Here is an 18,966-nt window from a genome sequence, read left to right as displayed (position 1 = left end):
TATGAAGGGAAGGATTCAAGAATTGAACCGCCAGAATGCCCCCCCTCCCTCGTAGGTGTTAGTGGAAAAATTGTCTGGGATTTAGTGCACCCCTTCCTGGATAAAGGTTATCACCTCTATGTGGATAACTTTTACACTAGCATCCCCCTGTTTAAGGCCCTTGGTTCAAGAGGTACAGCAGCTTGCGGTACTGTGCGCAAGAACCAAAGAGGCCTCCCAAAAACGCACATTGCCCAAGTAATGAGAAGGGGTGAAAGCAGGGGAATATGCACCGAAAATATGTTGTTGGTCAAATATAAGGACAAGAGGGATGTCCTTATACTGACAACAATTCACGGAGACAGTACCACCTCCGTCCCTGTACGAGGTACCAGTACCCACACCTCAAAACCTAATTGTATCCTGGATTACAATAGGTACATGGGCGGAGTGGATCTTTCAGATCAGGTACTGAAGCCGTACAGTGCCCTGCGGAAAACAAAAATCTGGTACAAGAAGCTGGCCGTGTATATCATCCAGATGGCACTGTATAACGCTTACGTGCTATTCCGTTCTACCGGCCAGAGGGGGACATTTATGCACTTTCAAGAGGAAGTCATAAAGGGCCTAATATTTGGGAACCAGCAGGCAGAGGGCCCCAGTACTTCTAGTACTGGCCCCCGTATTGTACCAGGGCAGCATTTTCCGAACGAAATCCCCTCCACTGCAAGAAAGGGCAGGACACAAAAAAGGTGCAAAGTTTGCTATAAAAAGGGAATAAGAAAGGAAACTATTTTCCACTGTGAAACTTGCCCCGACAAACCCGGCCTATGTATAAAGGAGTGTTTTAAAATATACCACACATCTATGGATTATTAGGTTCATCATTTCACCGTGCTTCGGGGGTCTTGCTAATGCCACATAGCACCCACCAACATTCCACCAGAATCTGAGCTGCAAAATCCAAAAATCACTCCTTCCCTTCTGAGTCCTGCCATGCACCCAACTGGTATTTTTTGGTCACATATGAGGCATTGCCATACTCGGGAGAAATTGGGGCACAGATTTTGGGGTGCTTTTTCTCCTTCATACCTTCTGAAAATGAAAAATTTTGAGCCAGAACTGCATTTTTGTGTAAAAAAATGTAATTTTTCATTTTCACTGCCCAGTTGTACCACAATTGGTGAAACCCCTGGGGGTTTGAAATGTACACTATACCCCTAGATGAATTCCCTGAGGGGTGTAGTTTGCAAAATGGGGTCACTTGTGGGGGGGTTCCACTGTATTGGTGCTTTGGGGGTCTTGCTAATGCGACATAGCACCCACCAACATTCCACCAGAATTTGTGCTGCAAAATCCAAATATCACTCCTTCCCTTCTGAGTCCTGCCACTTTTTGGTCACACATGAGGCATTGCCGTACTCGGGAGAAATTGGGGCACAGATTTTGGGGTGCTTTTTCTCCTTCATACCTTCTGAAAATGAAAAATTTTGAGCCAGAACTGCATTTTTGTGTAAAAAAATGTAATTTTTCATTTTCACTGCCCAGTTGTATCAAAATTGGTGAAACCCCTGGGGGTTTGAAATGTACACTATACCCCTAGATGAATTCCCTGAGGGGTGTAGTTTGCAAAATGGGGTCACTTGTGGGGGGGTTCCACTGTATTGGTGCTTGGGGGGTCTTGCTAATGCGACATAGCACCCACTAAAATTCCACCAGAATCTGAGCTGTAAAATCCAAAAAACACTCCTTCCCTTCTGAGTCCTGCCATGCACCCAAATGGTATTTTTTGGTCACATGTGAGGCATTGCCGTACTCGGGAGAAATTGGGGCACAGATTTTGGGGTGCTTTTTCTCCTTCATACCTTCTGAAAATGAAAAATTTTGAGCCAGAACTGCATTTTTGTGTAAAAAAATGTAATTTTTCATTTTCACTGCCCAGTTGTATCAAAATTGGTGAAACCCCTGGGGGTTTGAAATGTACACTATACCCCTAGATGAATTCCCTGAGGGGTGTAGTTTGCAAAATGGGGTCACTTGTGGGGGGGTTCCACTGTATTGGTGCTTGGGGGGTCTTGCTAATGCGACATAGCACCCACCAAAATTCCACCAGAATCTGAGCTGCAAAATCCAAAAATCACTCCTTCCCTTCTGAGTCCTGCCATGCACCCAAATGGTATTTTTTGGTCACATGTGAGGCATTGCCGTACTCGGGAGAAATTGGGGCACAGATTTTGGGGTGCTTTTTCTCCTTCATACCTTCTGAAAATGAAAAATTTTGAGCCAGAACTGCATTTTTGTGTAAAAAAATGTAATTTTTCATTTTCACTGCCCAGTTGTATCAAAATTGGTGAAACCCCTGGGGGTTTGAAATGTACACTATACCCCTAGATGAATTCCCTGAGGGGTGTAGTTTGCAAAATGGGGTCACTTGTGGGGGGGTTCCACTGTATTGGTGCTTGGGGGGTCTTGCTAATGCGACATAGCACCCACCAAAATTCCACCAGAATCTGAGCTGCAAAATCCAAAAATCACTCCTTCCCTTCTGAGTCCTGCCATGCACCCAAATGGTATTTTTTGGTCACATGTGAGGCATTGCCGTACTCGGGAGAAATTGGGGCACAGATTTTGGGGTGCTTTTTCTCCTTCATACCTTCTGAAAATGAAAAATTTTGAGCCAGAACTGCATTTTTGTGTAAAAAAATGTAATTTTTCATTTTCACTGCCCAGTTGTATCAAAATTGGTGAAACCCCTGGGGGTTTGAAATGTACACTATACCCCTAGATGAATTTCCTGAGGGGTGTAGTTTGCAAAATGGGGTCACTTGTGGGGGGGTTCCACTGTATTGGTGCTTGGGGGGTCTTGCTAATGCGACATAGCACCCACCAAAATTCCACCAGAATCTGAGCTGCAAAATCCAAAAATCACTCCTTCCCTTCTGAGTCCTGCCATGCACTCAAATGGTATTTTTTGGTCACATGTGAGGCATTGCCGTACTCGGGAGAAATTGGGGCACAGATTTTGGGGTGCTTTGTCTCCTTCATTCCTTGTGAAAATGAAAAATTTTGAGCCAGAACTGCATTTTTGTGTAAAAAATGTAATTTTGCATTTGCACAGCCCAGTTGTATCAAAATTGGTGAAACCCCTGGGGGTTTGAAATGTACACTATACCCCTAGATGAATTCCCTGAGGGGTGTAGTTTGCAAAATGGAGTCACTTGTGGGGGGGTTCCTAAATTTTAGCATCTTATGGTGCCTAGAAACCTACATGGTGCCTAAAAAATAATCTCATAAAAAGGAGGCTCCAAAATCAAGTAGGTGCTCCTTCTATTATGAAGCCTGTGGTTTGGTCAACGTGCACACTAGGGCCACATATAGGATATTTATGAAAACAAAAGAATTAGGGGAATCAATTTTTAGTCACATTTCTCTAGTAAAATGTACTGTGTTCCTTAGAAAAATTTATTAAAATTGCAAATCTGCAAAAAAAATGAAATTTTGAAATTTCACCTACACTTTGTTTTAATTCCTGTGAAACACCTAAAGGGTTAACAAACTTCCAAAATGCTGTTTTGAATACTGTGAGGGGTGCAGTTTTTGAAATGGTATCATTTATGGGGGTGTCTCACATACAAGTCCCTCAAAGTCACATCAGAACTGAACTGGTCCCTAAAAAAATCAGTGTTTTAAATTTTCTTGAAAATTTGAGAATTTGCTATTCATATTGTAAGCCTCCTAGTGTCCAAAAAAATTAAAAGGAAGTTGAAATAATGATGGAAACATAAAGTAGACATATGGTCTATGTTAGTTATTAACTATTTTGAGTGGTATGATTATTTGTCTCACAAGCAGAAAATGTAACATTTTGCAAATTGCTAAATTTTCCATTTTTTTACGACATTTTGGTATTTTTCACAAAAAAACACAGACTGTATCGACCCAAATTTACCACTAATTTGAAGTACAATGTGTCACGAAAAAACAATCTCAAAATCACTGGGATAAGTAAAAGCAAAAAAAAAGTTATCCCCACTTAAGTGATACATGTCAGATTTGAAAAAAAGGGCTCTGTCAGGAACGCAAAAACTGGCTCTGTCAGGAAGGGGTTAAAGCCACAAGGATTCCTATGCAAGATAGTGGTTCATGCCCCCCCCCTCCACACACACACCCCATACACACACACTCCTTTTCATTTCTGCAACAATGCCTTGAATTGTATACATATAACACCAATATATTTGTTATGGATAATAAAGTATTGAAGTAATACAACATACTGACATAATGTTCCCAACATAACAGTATTGAGTTCTGTTGTTGAAAATAAAGTCCATTATACACAAGGTACCATATGGGCCTCTTATTTTCTTTCCACATTACATCCTAAGAGGCCAACACATAAATGGAGGGAATAAAGAGAAAAACATAACATGTTACAATGCTCACTAAACCTCAATTTGAAGTTAGTACAATACTAGAAGTGCACAGTGAATAATAAAGGAGACTTTATTTTAGAACTCTATACTGTATGTTGGGAACATTTTGCTACTATGTAATACACATTTAATCTCCACTGGCCAGAAGTCACACACACACACACACACACACACACACACACACACACACACACACACACACACACACACACACACACACACACACACACACACACACACACACACACACACACACACACACACACACACACACACACACACTGAGTGCCAGAGAAAAATAAATATTTTGTAGCATCACTAACAGATACAGTCCACACACACACACACACACACACACACACACACACACACACACACACACACACACACACACACACACACTGAGTGCCAGAGAAAAATAAATATTTTGTAGCATCACTAACAGATACAGTCTACAGATACCTAACATATTAATGTATTAATTCGACAGGTCGTTAGTTCGACAGGTTATTTGTTCGACAGTGTCTAGGTCGACAGTCAAAACGTCGACATGGGATTTTTCACAGTTTTTTGAGCCGACATGTGCCGACAGGCAATATTTCATGCCCTACCATCCCCAAGGTGTGGCGGAAGAATAAAATAGTGTGCTGAGCGTAGCGAGGCACCGTACCCGACGCTTTGCGAGCGCTGCGAACGATGCGAGGGGATGAGGTGCACTTTAAACTGTGTCCATGTCGACGGTGTTGACATTCAGGTAAAAAAACAGTGAAAAACACCATGTCGACCTTTTCACTGTTGACCTAGACATTGTCGAACTAATGACCTTTCGAACTAACGACTTGTCGAACTAATGACCTTTCGACCTAGAACCATGTTGACCTTTTCCCATGTCGACCTAGACGCATGTTTACCTTTTCCCATGTTGATCTAATGGTGTCGACCTAATGACTGTCGACCATCATGCTGTAGACCAAATTATCCCAACCCAATACTACTGTGTGACAATGCCAAGTGGGTCTAAGGGCCAAGGACCAAGGGCCCTAAATAGAAGCCTGCTATAAGCTGCCAGACAGTTGCCCAGACACTGTACTAAACAGCATTTCGTAAAAGCATTACTTAACTAGGACTTAGCATTACTCTATAGTGATAACATTCTTTAAATAATATTTGTGAAGTTTTTAATGATAAAATCAAGTGTGAATCTCATTTCCTCTCCTTCATCGCTGAGAACTCCCCACGTTGGGCATTATAAAGCACAGTATAGATATGATGACCAATATATATCAGAATTTTTGTGTGCATGCATGTGGGAATATGTATATGCGCATGTATGCACACATAAGTGTGCATTACATTGGATAGATTATATAGAATCTTGCACTATATCCTATGTAGGAATGGTAGTAAAAGGTTATTTTGTCCAACAAGTAATGGTATTATAAAATAGAGGCACGTTCTTGCCAATGGAAACAATAAGCCCATCCCAAGTGTTCTGGACAAGTTATGCAGTGCTAGAAGGAGCACCCTACCCAGACATTCTCTTCTCACGCTTCTTCTATGTGATGGTCTGGGAAATATTCTGCACAAAGATTGGAACAAACGTCTCAGGATAGGTTAGATGAACTAAGAATGCATTGCTCGTTAGACCTTTGACATATGATCTTCATCCTTATGTGCTTTCACATCATAAAAAAGGGTGTTAACGTGTATGATTCCGAGATCTCATCTGTATGCTATTTGAGAATATGTAAATAAATTTTAAACTATATTTATTAACAAAAATAAACTTTTAGAATAAATATGATATCAGTGTATGGCAGCTAAGGAAACCACAATATTCATATTTAAGGATATTCATGCTTAAGCACAGATGACTTCATTAGTACCTCTTTTAGTTTGATAATACCATCTTTGCACAAGCAGGGATATCACTAAACCTAGACCAGTGGTAGCCAACCCTAGCCCTCGAGAGCTACCAACAGTTCACATTTTCCAGACAACCTAGCTGCTGCACAGCTGCACTCATTAATCACTGACACATTTTAAAAGATCCACAGATGGAGATAATTAGCTCACTTGTGATTCTGTGAGGAGACCTGCAAGACATGCACTGTTGGTAGCTCTCGAGGACTAGGGTTGGCTGCCCCAGACCTAGACTGTTGGGGTGAGCTGGGAACTACTGGTGTGTGGGATTGCTGTATTGAATCAGCAAACACATACTGTACTATAACTACCATTTGTTTTTTTTTTTGTTTTTTATGTAACACATACTGTACTTCCCAAGTTCCCACATGTTGAAATCGGGGTGGTTAACTGAGCACATCTCTGCACATAGTCTGCACATAGAAAGGAATGGATATCTTTTGTAATTTTCAGTGGAAAATTTGCGTACCTTGTAACTCTGCTGATATTAACAGGACAGTCGTTTTCACTGTAACTTATCTTGAAGGTTGTGGAATTTTGCTCAGGAGTGGGCATTTCAAGATAAGTCAACAGGATGTGGGCAGACTGCGGTGGAGTTTTGGTGGATCATGGATGGGTCCTATCTTGTTCTGATTTTGCATATCTAAATGCTGGGAAGTATGGATTAAAGTTTTAGAGACAATATATACCGTTTATAAAGTATATAAAGCAGGGGTGGGGTACCTCAGGCCCGGGGGATATATGCGGCCCCCGTAGCCAGTCTGAGTGGCCCACCCACCCGCCCGGCGGCTTTGCTTGGAGTCAAATAAAGGGGAATTCTCGCGTGAGGTCGGTAGTTCTTGCGAGATTCCTCTCAATCAACAGCAGCTGGAGACTGTCAGTCCTATTCAGTAGCAGCCGCCGGAGCGTGGGGCGGCTGCAGCAGGACAATTTATAAGAGAAATTTTTACATACAGTATGGCCCCCGAAGGATTTTTTTCCCCTACAAACGGCCCTTGTCACAAAAAAGGTTCCCCACCCCTGCTATAAAGTGTCAGAAGAAAGGGTGCACGATTTCACTAAGTACAATTTTACAGTATATTTATAAAATATTACATAATCTAGTGCAGTCGAATGGTAGGTGGATTTGTTTAAAATGGAGAAGGAAGAATAGAAATAGGTATTTAATTGCATAATTACAGTTCTCGTTGCTGCTTTATTGCTTTATTTTAATTTCAATGTCATATATTATTAATCTAGATTTTTCATGGTTATTTAATTTTAATATATGTTTACATGATTTTCAAATGTAACCAGTAAAATGCTGATTTGTTTTACCTGACAGGTCTTTCATGAGTGCTTTTTAAATCCGTGCCAAAACAGCGGAACCTGTAAACAAGTTGGAAGTGGATATACGTGCACATGTCTTAAGGGCTACACAGGTATTTAAACATTAACTATGAATAACTGGAAATAAATGGTATTTTAATTACTTACAGTATGTGGGTAGTTTTTTGTATCTACAAGCCATGATGCAGAGAGGGAGATTCGCTAAATGCAAAACCCTACATAAACCGCATTATTTAAAAGTGCAATTCCAAGATTAAACATGGGAACAAAACAAATTGTGCAGTGTATAAAGCTGTGGTTTTGGTAACACAGGGCAATATATATCAAAAATTGGAGAGAAATAAAATGGATAGAGATAAATTACAATCAATTTGCTCCTGGCTGTCATTTTTCAAAGACAACCTGTAACATAACAGTTAGAAACAGATTGTTTTGTACCAGTGGCGGATCCAGGAGGGGCTGCAGCACAGTTCAAAATCCAAATAGAGGAGCCACACCAATTGGCATCAACTGCCATTCCAAACTGACTCATTGGCAGTTGGGGTTCCTCCCCTATTTGAATTTTGAACTGTGCTGCAGTCCCACTTCTGGAGCTGCCTCAGGTTGGTACTTTGGGCTGAATGTACACCTGTATACCTGCCGGTATAATGTGAAATGGCCTTACGGTGTAAATTTGTGACACACTGTCCCAGGGCAGGCTGACAACTACAATACTTGTGTCAGCTGCAGTGTACAGCAGTCCTGTCCTCCAGAAACAAAAGCAATAGCGGGATGAGCATTGCGGTGGCCCGCGCAGTTGCAGGCTCTTCCCACTGTTAAAACGGCTCTGCTCCAAGAGTGGGTTTGCAGTAGAGTTCAAAGTTCAAATAGGGGAGAAATATCAACTGCCAGTGAGTCAGTTTGGAAATGGCAGTTGGTGGCAGTTGCTGTGCTTCCCCTGTTTGAATTTTGAACTGTACTGCAGCACCACCTTTGAAGCTGTGATTGCTCAGCACCATGCCATGGCCAACTACTGCAAAGTTCCTGCTCCTGCAGGTATGTACTGCAAGGACTGATACTCCCTAATCCTCACCCCTTCCCCTTGGATGTTGGCAAGACTAAAAATTGCAATTTTTTGCATACTTGCCTACCTGACCCTCTCCATGCGGGAGAAAATGCTCTGTTCCTGTGCTTCCCTGGTAATGTATGATTGCCATCACCTGTGGGGAGCTAGGTAAAGTTGTTTCACCACAGGTGATGGCAATCATACATTACCAGGGAAGCACAGGAACAGAGCATTTTCTCCCGCATGGAGAGGGTCAGACAGGCAAGTATGATTTTTTGGAGTTTTGACAGCATTTCTGACAGGAGTAATAACTCCAACCACGTTGTCTGTATGTGTTAGTTTAATACCAGAGCAATAGTAATTGATCTTTTTTTTTTATGTCAATACTATTTATAGTTTAAAAAATATGACAAATATTGTTCCAAAGAACTGCACATTATTATATAAAATATGTCAAATATGTACAAACATCCGCAATATAAGGCTATATTGAAGTATAGTGAGAATGTTACATTTTTTTTAAATACAGCCTTTAATTGTATATACAGCAGAAGTAAATGAATTTCCTGCTGCCTCCATGAGCACCTTTTGGTGCCGCCTAGCTGGTCGCAAGCCTATGGGACATCTTGGTTGTTTTTTCTATGGTGTTAGTTCACTATCTGAACCGGAAAAATTCCTCATGACAGAAATTCAGTACCAATAAATCTCTGCTGAATACTCTTTCCAAAAATAATTGTTTACTTCTACATACAGTATATTGTCAGGTGTCTACTATCATTTAAAAAAAAGCTATATGTATTTATCTGCACAATACATTGGTTTTGATGTCAAGAAAGTTCTGAATCCCGCTAACCAAAAAGTGAACAAAAAGTTCATCATTGCATTTAGAGGTCGATTCGTCAATGCATTTTAGGAGCCGATGTGCATGTGCAAACCCCAGCACCGAACGGCTTTGGTGAGTGACATACTCGCCGGGCCGTTCTCATCGTGGAGCGAGGGCTGGTGGTGGGCAGGGGGCGGCTGTAGAGAAACTCCCAGTATTTTATTGGCATCCCCATAAAAACAATGGTCTTCCACTGGGAACACAGGCATTGTGCAGCTGAGGTCACATGACGTCAGCGCCCGCACCCTCTTCAGTGGACTCCGAGGGAAATAAAAGTAATTAACTTTTATTTCCAGAGGGGAGAGAAATCATTCGATAGTCAGCGACCATTGAATGATTTATTTCCCCCTCGGCCGCATACAAGGGGATGTGTTTACATACATCCCATTGCATGGTACTGAGGGGATTTGGAGCCGGCGGGGGTTCGGCCAGGATACAGGCGGCATTTCAGGGCTCACTAAGAATTGAATGACCACTGTTTAGTTAGCCTTTTTTATCAGGCACTTAATCCAGTTCCATCAGCGAGGGAATTGATGTATACTTTTTAATTTAGTTCATATTAGGTATAGTGTTATAAATGATGTAGGTACTGTAAACTAGAAGGTAGCTATTGTAATTAGCCATATCTTCTACACAAGTACCATATTTTCAGGCAGTAGGGGTCTTGAAATGCCCATTCATAGAGTGTGACAGCATGTATTGTATCATCAAACTGAAGGACAGGCTTCTAGCTGCAGTGTCAAAGCCCATTTATACAAGCAACCTGCTGGTCTTGGATAAGTCAGTGCTGAAAAATAAGACTCTCCGAATCAATACCACTAAAATATATTTTTCTTTACTGCTCGGCTGTAGTTCAGCTTCGGGTAGTAAAAATGTGACAGTTAATTATGGGCTAAGAAAATAAGTCAATAAGATAATCTCATTGGAAATATAACAGTACATTTTATTGTAGGAAATTTATATTCATACTGGTTTGTAAGGGTGTAAAGTACTCAGGTTGTCACTGCTAATCACTTCAATTATTAATCAGACCTGGACACAAAGCCAAAATAAAGTTAGTTGCAAAACTGAGAAGCAGGGAGGATCTGATCTTACTTTGGTTCCAGTAGATTACAAAATGAACATCAGAAGGTGACATTACAGAAGTCTACTTGGTATACACACCTGTACCGTAGTTAAATGCTACAAGGCACCAGTGTACAATCCGTGCCTATGACCTGTACAAGCAACAGCGTAGTCCCCATATGACCGACATGCATTAGGTTGACATGGTGAAAAGGGCGACATGTAAAGTATAGAAAGTGCTTAAGGTCGACGGTACAAAATGTAAACATGTTTATATGGTCGACACAAGTTTTTATAATCAACTTTTTCATCCTTTACCACCATGTGAACTAAAATTGTGAATAGTAACTTTGCTTGAAGCACGACACGCCCTGCAAGGGGACTCAGTACACTAATTACTAATTGACCATTTTTTTGTGTTGACAATTTCCATGTCAACCTTTTCATTATCGACTTTTTCGCCTACCTACTTTTACCATGTCGACCTAATGACCCCGTCGACCTATGCCCTTTCCACCATATAGGGTTGACGTATTGATTGACGTCCTGATAATCCATACCGCAAGCAGCAGCCTGTTTACTTGTTGCTATGCTCTGGGCCTAATTCTAGTCCATTCATTCCCAAACACATTTGCACACGGGACCGATGGTGGTGCCCTGCACATGCGCAAAATCAGTTATGCGTACATGCAAGGCTTCTGTTCGAGCACCCTCGTCGACCTGCAAAGTCGGCATGGTGCTCACACATGGGGGGGGGGCGCGGGCTGGGGCTCTAAGTGGGCAGATGGGAGCGGTGGCAGCGATGGCCCTTGGGAACGCCCAGCATTTCATGGCCATTACCATGCAACGCCGGCCATTCCCGTGTAAATCGGGTATATCGAAGCAGAAATAGACTTGCCATGCAAGTCTATCTTTGCTTTCAATCCCGATATAGAGGGGCTGTGCATCGGGATTGAATCTGCATCAAATACTGTTCAGTTCAGTGTCATTTTCGATTCGATTTGGATTATATAGTCCAAATCTACTCGAAAATGACACTGAATCGATCCGAATGTACACAGTATTAGATGTAAGATACTTCTCATCATACTGTCACAGATACCGTAATCCCATGACTCTGTGGACCTCGTTTATAGTCTGCAGTCCTTTTAAATGATACTGTCATTAAGAACCAAAATGTATTTTAATTTTGGCTGCAAAATTCTCACCACTAAACGACACACAACATTCACAACTCATTTAGGGCATTATTCTGATGTTTATCGCTGAAGTAAACCTTATTCTTTTTAATTAATTATTTTATGCAAGAAACAGCAGGTGGAAAAGCCACTTAAGTGATGTCACCGGTAAGCAATCTGCCTCCAGAGATGATAGTTGGCAGATTTATTACTTTCGTCTGATTAAATAATGCTTTCTGTTTACTCTGTACTACTTTTCAAGTTTTCTACAGTATATATCGTTATGAAAATACATGCGTATGCAAGTAATTACTACAATTAACAGTTGCTGCAATTGGGAAATGTTGCTAAATATTAAATGTCTCAGGAAATAATACATTCCTTGGATTAATTGTTAATAAAACACTTCCATCCAACATATGATTATCACCCTATGGCTGAATAGAGAGACTTGTAATCAGCCAGAATGGCACAACTGCTCAGCACATTTATTTGCACATTAAGAATCATTAAGAATCATGCATCATCTTCTGTTAGATTAATATGCATCTGCTTTCGGATTTTTCTAATGTGCTGTTAGGTACAAAATGTGAAATCAACATTGATGACTGCAAATCCATGCCGTGCAGAAACAACGGAATTTGCAAAGATGGCATTGGGAAATTTGAGTGCCAATGTGCCGCCGGCTTTAGAGGTAAAGAGAAAAACGTCAATGTGAAAATACTATGGTATAATTGTACTCAAGTGATTTTCTGTAGTGTGTATCCATTCGGTTTTGTTTAACCCCTTGCATGTCTTATATCTTCTTGAAAATTGTTATTTGTCAGATAAATTTATAATGGTATTTAAAAAAAAAAAATCTTATAGCATCCATTTGTACCATGCCAGACGTTTCACAGCTATTCCATGTAACGCCCATTACATGTAAAGCACAACTGATAATACAAGCATAGATAATTCTTTAAAACTAGAATAGATGTACAGTTTTTAAGTCTTTTTACCAATCCTACCAGCATGGGATACGGTCATATTGTCTACAGCATTTAGGTCTACAAGCATTAGGTCTACACCACTAGGTCGACCTGCATTTAGGTCGACCTGCATTTAGGTCGACCTGCATTTAGGTCTACATGCATTTAGGTCGACATGACTGAAGGTCGACATGACTTAGGTCGACAGGGTCATTAGGTCGAGTTTTATAAGGTCGACATGGTCATTATGTCGACATGGGGAAGGTCAACAGACAAAATGTCGACATGGGGTCATTTGACTGTTTTATGAGTTGACGTGTGCCGACAGGCGGTATTTCATGTCCTACCATCCACTAGGGCGTGGTGGGAGAATAAAATAGTGTGCTGAGCGTTGCGAGGAACCGTGACCAAAGCATGGCAAGCGCAGCGAGCCATGCCAGGGGATGCGGTGGTATGTTTCAGTGTCCATGTCGACACAACATGTCCTGACAGGCGGTATTTCATGCTCTACCATCCACTAGGGTGTGGTCGGAGAATAAAATAGTGTGCCAAGCGTAGCGAGGCACCATGCCCTAAGCATGCCGCATGCGAGGGGACGTGGTGCTACGTTTTACTGTTTATGTTGACTGTGTCGACATTCGTGTGAAAAAAAACATGTCGACTTTTCACTGTTGACCTAACCCATGTCGACCTAAAATGATGTTGACCTTCCTGCATGTCAACCTAAAATCATTTCGACCTAATGCTTGTTGACCTACTTGCTGGTCACCTAGTGATCCATACCAGTGAATTATACCCTTTTTTACACCAAAATCCCAGCAAGCCATGCGAGGGGACGCGGTGCTATGTTGACTCTGTCGACGCTTGAAAAAATTAAGAAAAAAAAAAAACATGTCAACTTTTTCACTGTCTACCTAATGACCCTGTCGACCTTATACCTGTCGACCTAATGACCCTGTCGACCTTATACCTGTCGACCTAATGACCCTGTCGACCTAACACCTGTCGATCTAACACATGTCGACCTAATGACCCTGTCGACCTAACCCATGTCGACCTTCAGTCAGGTCGACCTAAATGCAAGTCGACCTAATGGTGTAGACCTAATGCTTGTAGACCTAAATGCAGTCTGACGAATGATCCCATTCCACCAGCACATATGTGACAATGAGACCTTAATGTAAAACATGTCTAAAGCTAAAAACATATTGTATGACATACATTTATACTGGTACAGCAAAGGTTTTTGAAAAAGTATAGCACATTACTAGGGAGGTTTCATTGGGGATCCAAATGATAGGTCAACAGTGTCTAGGTTGACAGTAAAAAGGTCAACAATAAATGGTCAACATGTGCAAACTCAACACGAACAAAGTTTCTATTTTCTTAAATAAAAAAGAATAATAGGGAATAGTGCGCTAAATGAAAGTCATTCTGGTTCATTCTCCCCGTTACAAATTTGCAAAGGGAAGCGATGGTGAAGGCATGTGCATATTCGCTAGTGCACATGTTCAGGCCATCTGTGATTACGGACGCCATGACTTGCATAGTCGCTGGCCCATTCTCATGGAGCAGTTCAGACTTTAGAAATCATCCTGGTGACATTCACCAGCGGGGGAGGGGGGGGGGGGGTTGTGTGGGTAGCATTTAGTTGGCTTGCGAGTCAACCAGGATGACCTTTCATATCCCAGAAATTCAGCTTAACACTTCATGTAGTGAGTTACAACCCACATACACTCACAAATAATACTAATTTAGTTAATAAAGAAATACAAAAAGTGTCCTGCTCTCGGCGGTGTAGCTAGGTTCCACAAAGCCCGGAGCAAGGTCATGTTTGCCCCCCCCCCCCTGATTTGTAGTAGGCAGGGCTCTTGCATGGCAAAGGGGGAGCGGCCTAACATGTCACACACCGTAATGTCCATTGCACATTTTTGCGAACTTTGTAATACCCATTACACATAAAGCCACATGCCGTTATTCCAATTACACATAAGGCCACACATGATGCCCATTACTTTCTATATAACAAACCTTAGTGCCCATTACACATGTGACACATAAGTGCCACTTACCTACATGCTCATTGCTGGGAACTTCATGCTCTATGCCAGGGGCTTCATGCTCGATGCCAAGGGGCTTCATGCTCGTTGCCAAGGGGGGACTGAAATTGCTTGTTGCCAAGGGGGACTGAAATAGATTTTTGCCTAGGGGAACTTAAACTGTTGCCAAATCGTGACTGACATTGCTCGTTGCCAAGGGGGACTGAAATTGCCCATTGCCAAGGGGGAATGCAGCCCACTCCCCCACCCACCCAGATCTCCAGCTCCCCGCTCCTTGCTGTGCCTGGCTGAGCCTGAGCTCAAGTCTCCCACTGGAGCGCTACACAAAAGGCACTCGCAGTCCAGCAGCCAATGTTGCTTTTGATTGGCTGCTGGACCGCAAGTGCCTATTGGCTAGCTGTCCAGCAGGTGACTTTAATTGAAAATGGTGGAGGACTCCGACGCTGGGCTCAGTGGGGAGTGGGCGCAGTGGGGAGCAGGAGAGCTGACATGCTGGGGGAGCGGGCGAGCAGGGCTGGGGAGCCGGCGGCAAAGTGCACGGCTCTGGCGCCTGCTGACATTTTGTGGCCCGGATCTGGTGCTCCACCAGCTACACCCTAGCTACACCCCTGCCTGCGCTCCTGGTGTTCCTACAAAAGAAACGCACCAGATGTGGATAAAAAATGGAGGATATCACCATATACTGTAGGACCATATACTGGTGAAGGCAGGAGAGGGGGTCTTGACAAAGGTCTATGCCTAGACCTAAATGTTGACCGCTAACCCACTGTCACATAATGGATTAATCGGCTGTGGTATGTAATAAACTATTATCTGCCAAAAAAAAGGACCGGTGAGTGCACCCATTCATTTATTGGCACCATATAGGAGAATAAACACTTTCTAGTCATCCGACTTGTCCTTTTATGTAGTATAGACTCCTGAATGTGTCAGTCGGTAACTATCCTCTCCATACAGGACTTATAACAACCATACAAAACAAAACACTAAGAGTGCAGGTTTTATTGTACATATTAAATTTAATTAAGATGTAAACTGGCAAAGAAGATGATTAAAAAGTGCATGTAACAGTAATCCCCATGGCAAAAACAGCAACCAAGTTATTCATCTGATGTCCCACTTCAGTTCCGGACCTGACAGCTGACTGACACTAATTTTTTTTAAAACATTTTTTATACTTTTCATCCACATGGACTACTACTGGGAACTGTAGAGAAGTGGTAATAGAACACCTGGCCCGAAGCATGGAGAGTATAAGTGCTACACTAATTGGGGGTCCACATGCTCAGCTGTTCACATTGACACACAAAAAGACTAATGTCGTCCTTTTCATGTTTCAATCTTTTCCATGCCGACTATTTTTTCTTGTGCATGTTGACCTGTTGGTGTCGACCTGTTTACTGACCCTATGATCCATACCCAATTCATCGTGTTAGAACTATACAGTAAGCTATGACTTTGCCTGTGTGTAACTTAATGCAGTTGGAAAAGTTGTTGCATTGCCTCCTCATGTTCAATATTTGCTGTGTGCCTGTATTGCTTTGAGTGCAGACATAAAGATCTCTTGTCTTGAGAACAGGCTACATAAAGCTGGCCATGCTAAAAGCATCCTCTTGTCAGGGCCACTCTTACTTGTTAACTGTCATGGTACAGCAGATGATTAATGGAAATTGAAGTATCTTAACCTGGAAGGAACTTCGCTGCATCCTGTCAATATAGTGGCCTGTATAACGTTTCTTTGAAGAGCTTTAACCTTCAGTCGAGTTCCATTGCACAATTAGGTCGATTCAAGTTTCTCATCAGTATTATTGACACACCAACTTACAAGGTTATACTATGTGTGGGTAATTCCGATAGTGTTATTTAGAAATTCAGGAGCATAGTGCGCTGCTTCTTCTACATTCATGACAGTGTTTATAGAATTGTAACCTCACATCTCCTCTGGAAACCTCTCTAATATAAGAATGAAGAGAATTAATTTGTCTGCGTTTGAGTTCAAGGGTCACACATTCATATAATGATGAGCCGCTAATCGCTCTGCCTTGTATTAATGATGCCAATACATTTAGTTTTTATCATGGCTCAAATTTAACTTGAAGGATAGAGATGAAACAAAGATCAGGTTCTATCTAGGAGATTCCACTTCAAAACAAAACATTTTTGTGAAAATCAGTTTTGTTATGCCAACTTGGAAAAAGACAAACACAGCGATCTTATAGTACAGGTTGAGTATCCCTTATCCAGATATCCATTATCCAAATTATTCAGAAAATAATAGTTTCCAGGATGTACTTTTTTTTCTAAAAGCACTGGGAACATCTGTAACTGGCACTACTGTTGACATGATAAATAACTGGCACTACATATGTGCAAGTAAATGATTGCTTGTCATTCAAATTCAGTGCCTGGGATAGTACACACACTTTGTTTCATGTTTGAACCCTTGTTTCATGCACAAATAAAATTTATTTATGTGTATTATATGTGTTTGATGTGTTTATACAACATAAATGATAAAAGATACCTCAAGATACATCATTGAAATATAAAAATATTCCAAAATATGGAATAAACCGTTATTCAAAATACTTATTGTCCCGAGCATTTTGGATAAGGGATACTCAACCTGTATAGATTTTATATGGTAGTTACATTTGTAATTAGTTTAATATCATTTGTCTAACATTTCTTCCCTTTGAAAGGTTCTACGTGTGAAGAAAATATTAATGAATGTGTCTCAAATCCATGTGCAAATGAGGGAACGTGCATAGATGGAATACATATGTATCATTGTCGGTGTGTTAATGGATTTCTTGGTAAGTTTGAAAATTTTATTTCTTGTATTAATAAGACTAAATAATGAAACCAGTTGAGTTTTTACGTATAATTAAGATATAAACTATCTACAGCTTGGAAATAAATAATGATAGTGTGGAATTCATAAACCATTTAAACAAAATAATCTTTGCAAAATAAAAACTATAATTTATATATGAAAAAGCTACTAGCACAAAAATCTTATTTTTTTTTAAACATGTATAATTAAAATCACCTCTGGCTGATAGCAAAGTCAGTTCACTATCATATGGGCTTTGAGGGAAATACTATCCATCCATTGGCCAGGCATTGCAGATGTACTGTAATAAGGGACATACTGTAAACATGCAGTGAATACTTCTGTCTGCAAAGACGCATAGGGTGGGATTCTCTAAAATCCGCAGCCCAGTATCGCCGGCATTCGCATTTCTAATGACCGCATGTTCTCTAAAATATGCGATCATTAACGCAAGGGACAGCTCTTGCGGTAAGAGCTGTCCCTTGCGATGCGGCGCCGTTGCTGGACTTCCGGGTCTGTGACCCGGGAGTCCGTCTGCGCATGCGCAGACCGACGATCTGGCCGCAGGGCATGCTGGGAGGGATCCATGACGGATCCCTCACACAGCGCTGCGGTAAGAAGCCCATAGGCTTCTGCAGGGGATCGCCAGCTTTTTCTGGCGATTCCCTCCGCAGCGCTGACACTGCGAAGGGGGGTTAGAGAATACAGAAATGCGGTAAAAATCCAGATAACGGGGTTTTTACCGCATTTCTGTGATAGAGAATCTCGCCCATAATCAGGTGGTAGTGATAATGACGGGATGATTTTTGTAAATTAATTATATGCATTTCTTTCACACCCTTTGTGCACTTTTTGTAAGATTACTTCATTGTATCTTGTTTAAGTAACTGGTCTGGTATAGTCTCTGGTCTGAGTATGGAAATATACACTCTAAACTGCGGGCGCTCTGTGCAAGGACAGAGTGGGCAGCTGACATCCAGTGTCAGCTGCCCGCCCCCCGCATGTCCACCACGGCCCCATTAGCCTGAGAACGTCCAGCATTCTCATGGGAACGCCCATGAAATGCTGGGCATTCCCATATGCTAATGGAGCTGCCAGGCACCACCGCCCCTCTCCGCCCCTCAGCTCGGCACGTACAGTGCGTGCACCCGGCAAACCGAAAGTTCGCCATGGGTGCATGCACCCTGTGTCTGCACATGTGCAGAAATGTGTCAGAATCTGAATAAGGGCCACCAAAGAGTTAAAGCATTATGGCCCAAGC

The 18,966-nt window shown here is 41.7% G+C and overlaps 1 protein-coding gene across 4 annotated transcripts in view; it reads left to right on the top strand.

The window, feature by feature from the left end:
* Positions 1–18,966, top strand: part of SVEP1 (sushi, von Willebrand factor type A, EGF and pentraxin domain containing 1) — a 323,106-nt gene that overhangs the window by 185,009 nt on the left and 119,131 nt on the right. For all 4 annotated transcript variants that reach the window (XM_083183977.1, XM_083183959.1, XM_083183968.1 and 1 more), the window contains exons 21-23: positions 7,663–7,759; positions 12,419–12,532; positions 17,572–17,685. In XM_083183977.1, the coding sequence (XP_083040103.1) occupies positions 7,663–7,759; positions 12,419–12,532; positions 17,572–17,685 (325 nt within the window). The remainder of the gene's footprint in view (positions 1–7,662; positions 7,760–12,418; positions 12,533–17,571; positions 17,686–18,966) is intronic.

This window comes from Crinia signifera, chromosome 1 (genome assembly GCF_055691185.1).
Source record: "Crinia signifera chromosome 1, ASM5569118v1, whole genome shotgun sequence".
Taxonomy (NCBI): Eukaryota; Metazoa; Chordata; class Amphibia; order Anura; family Myobatrachidae; genus Crinia; species Crinia signifera.
Note: the sequence above shows the minus strand (reverse complement) of the source record. Positions and strands in the feature narration are given on the sequence as shown.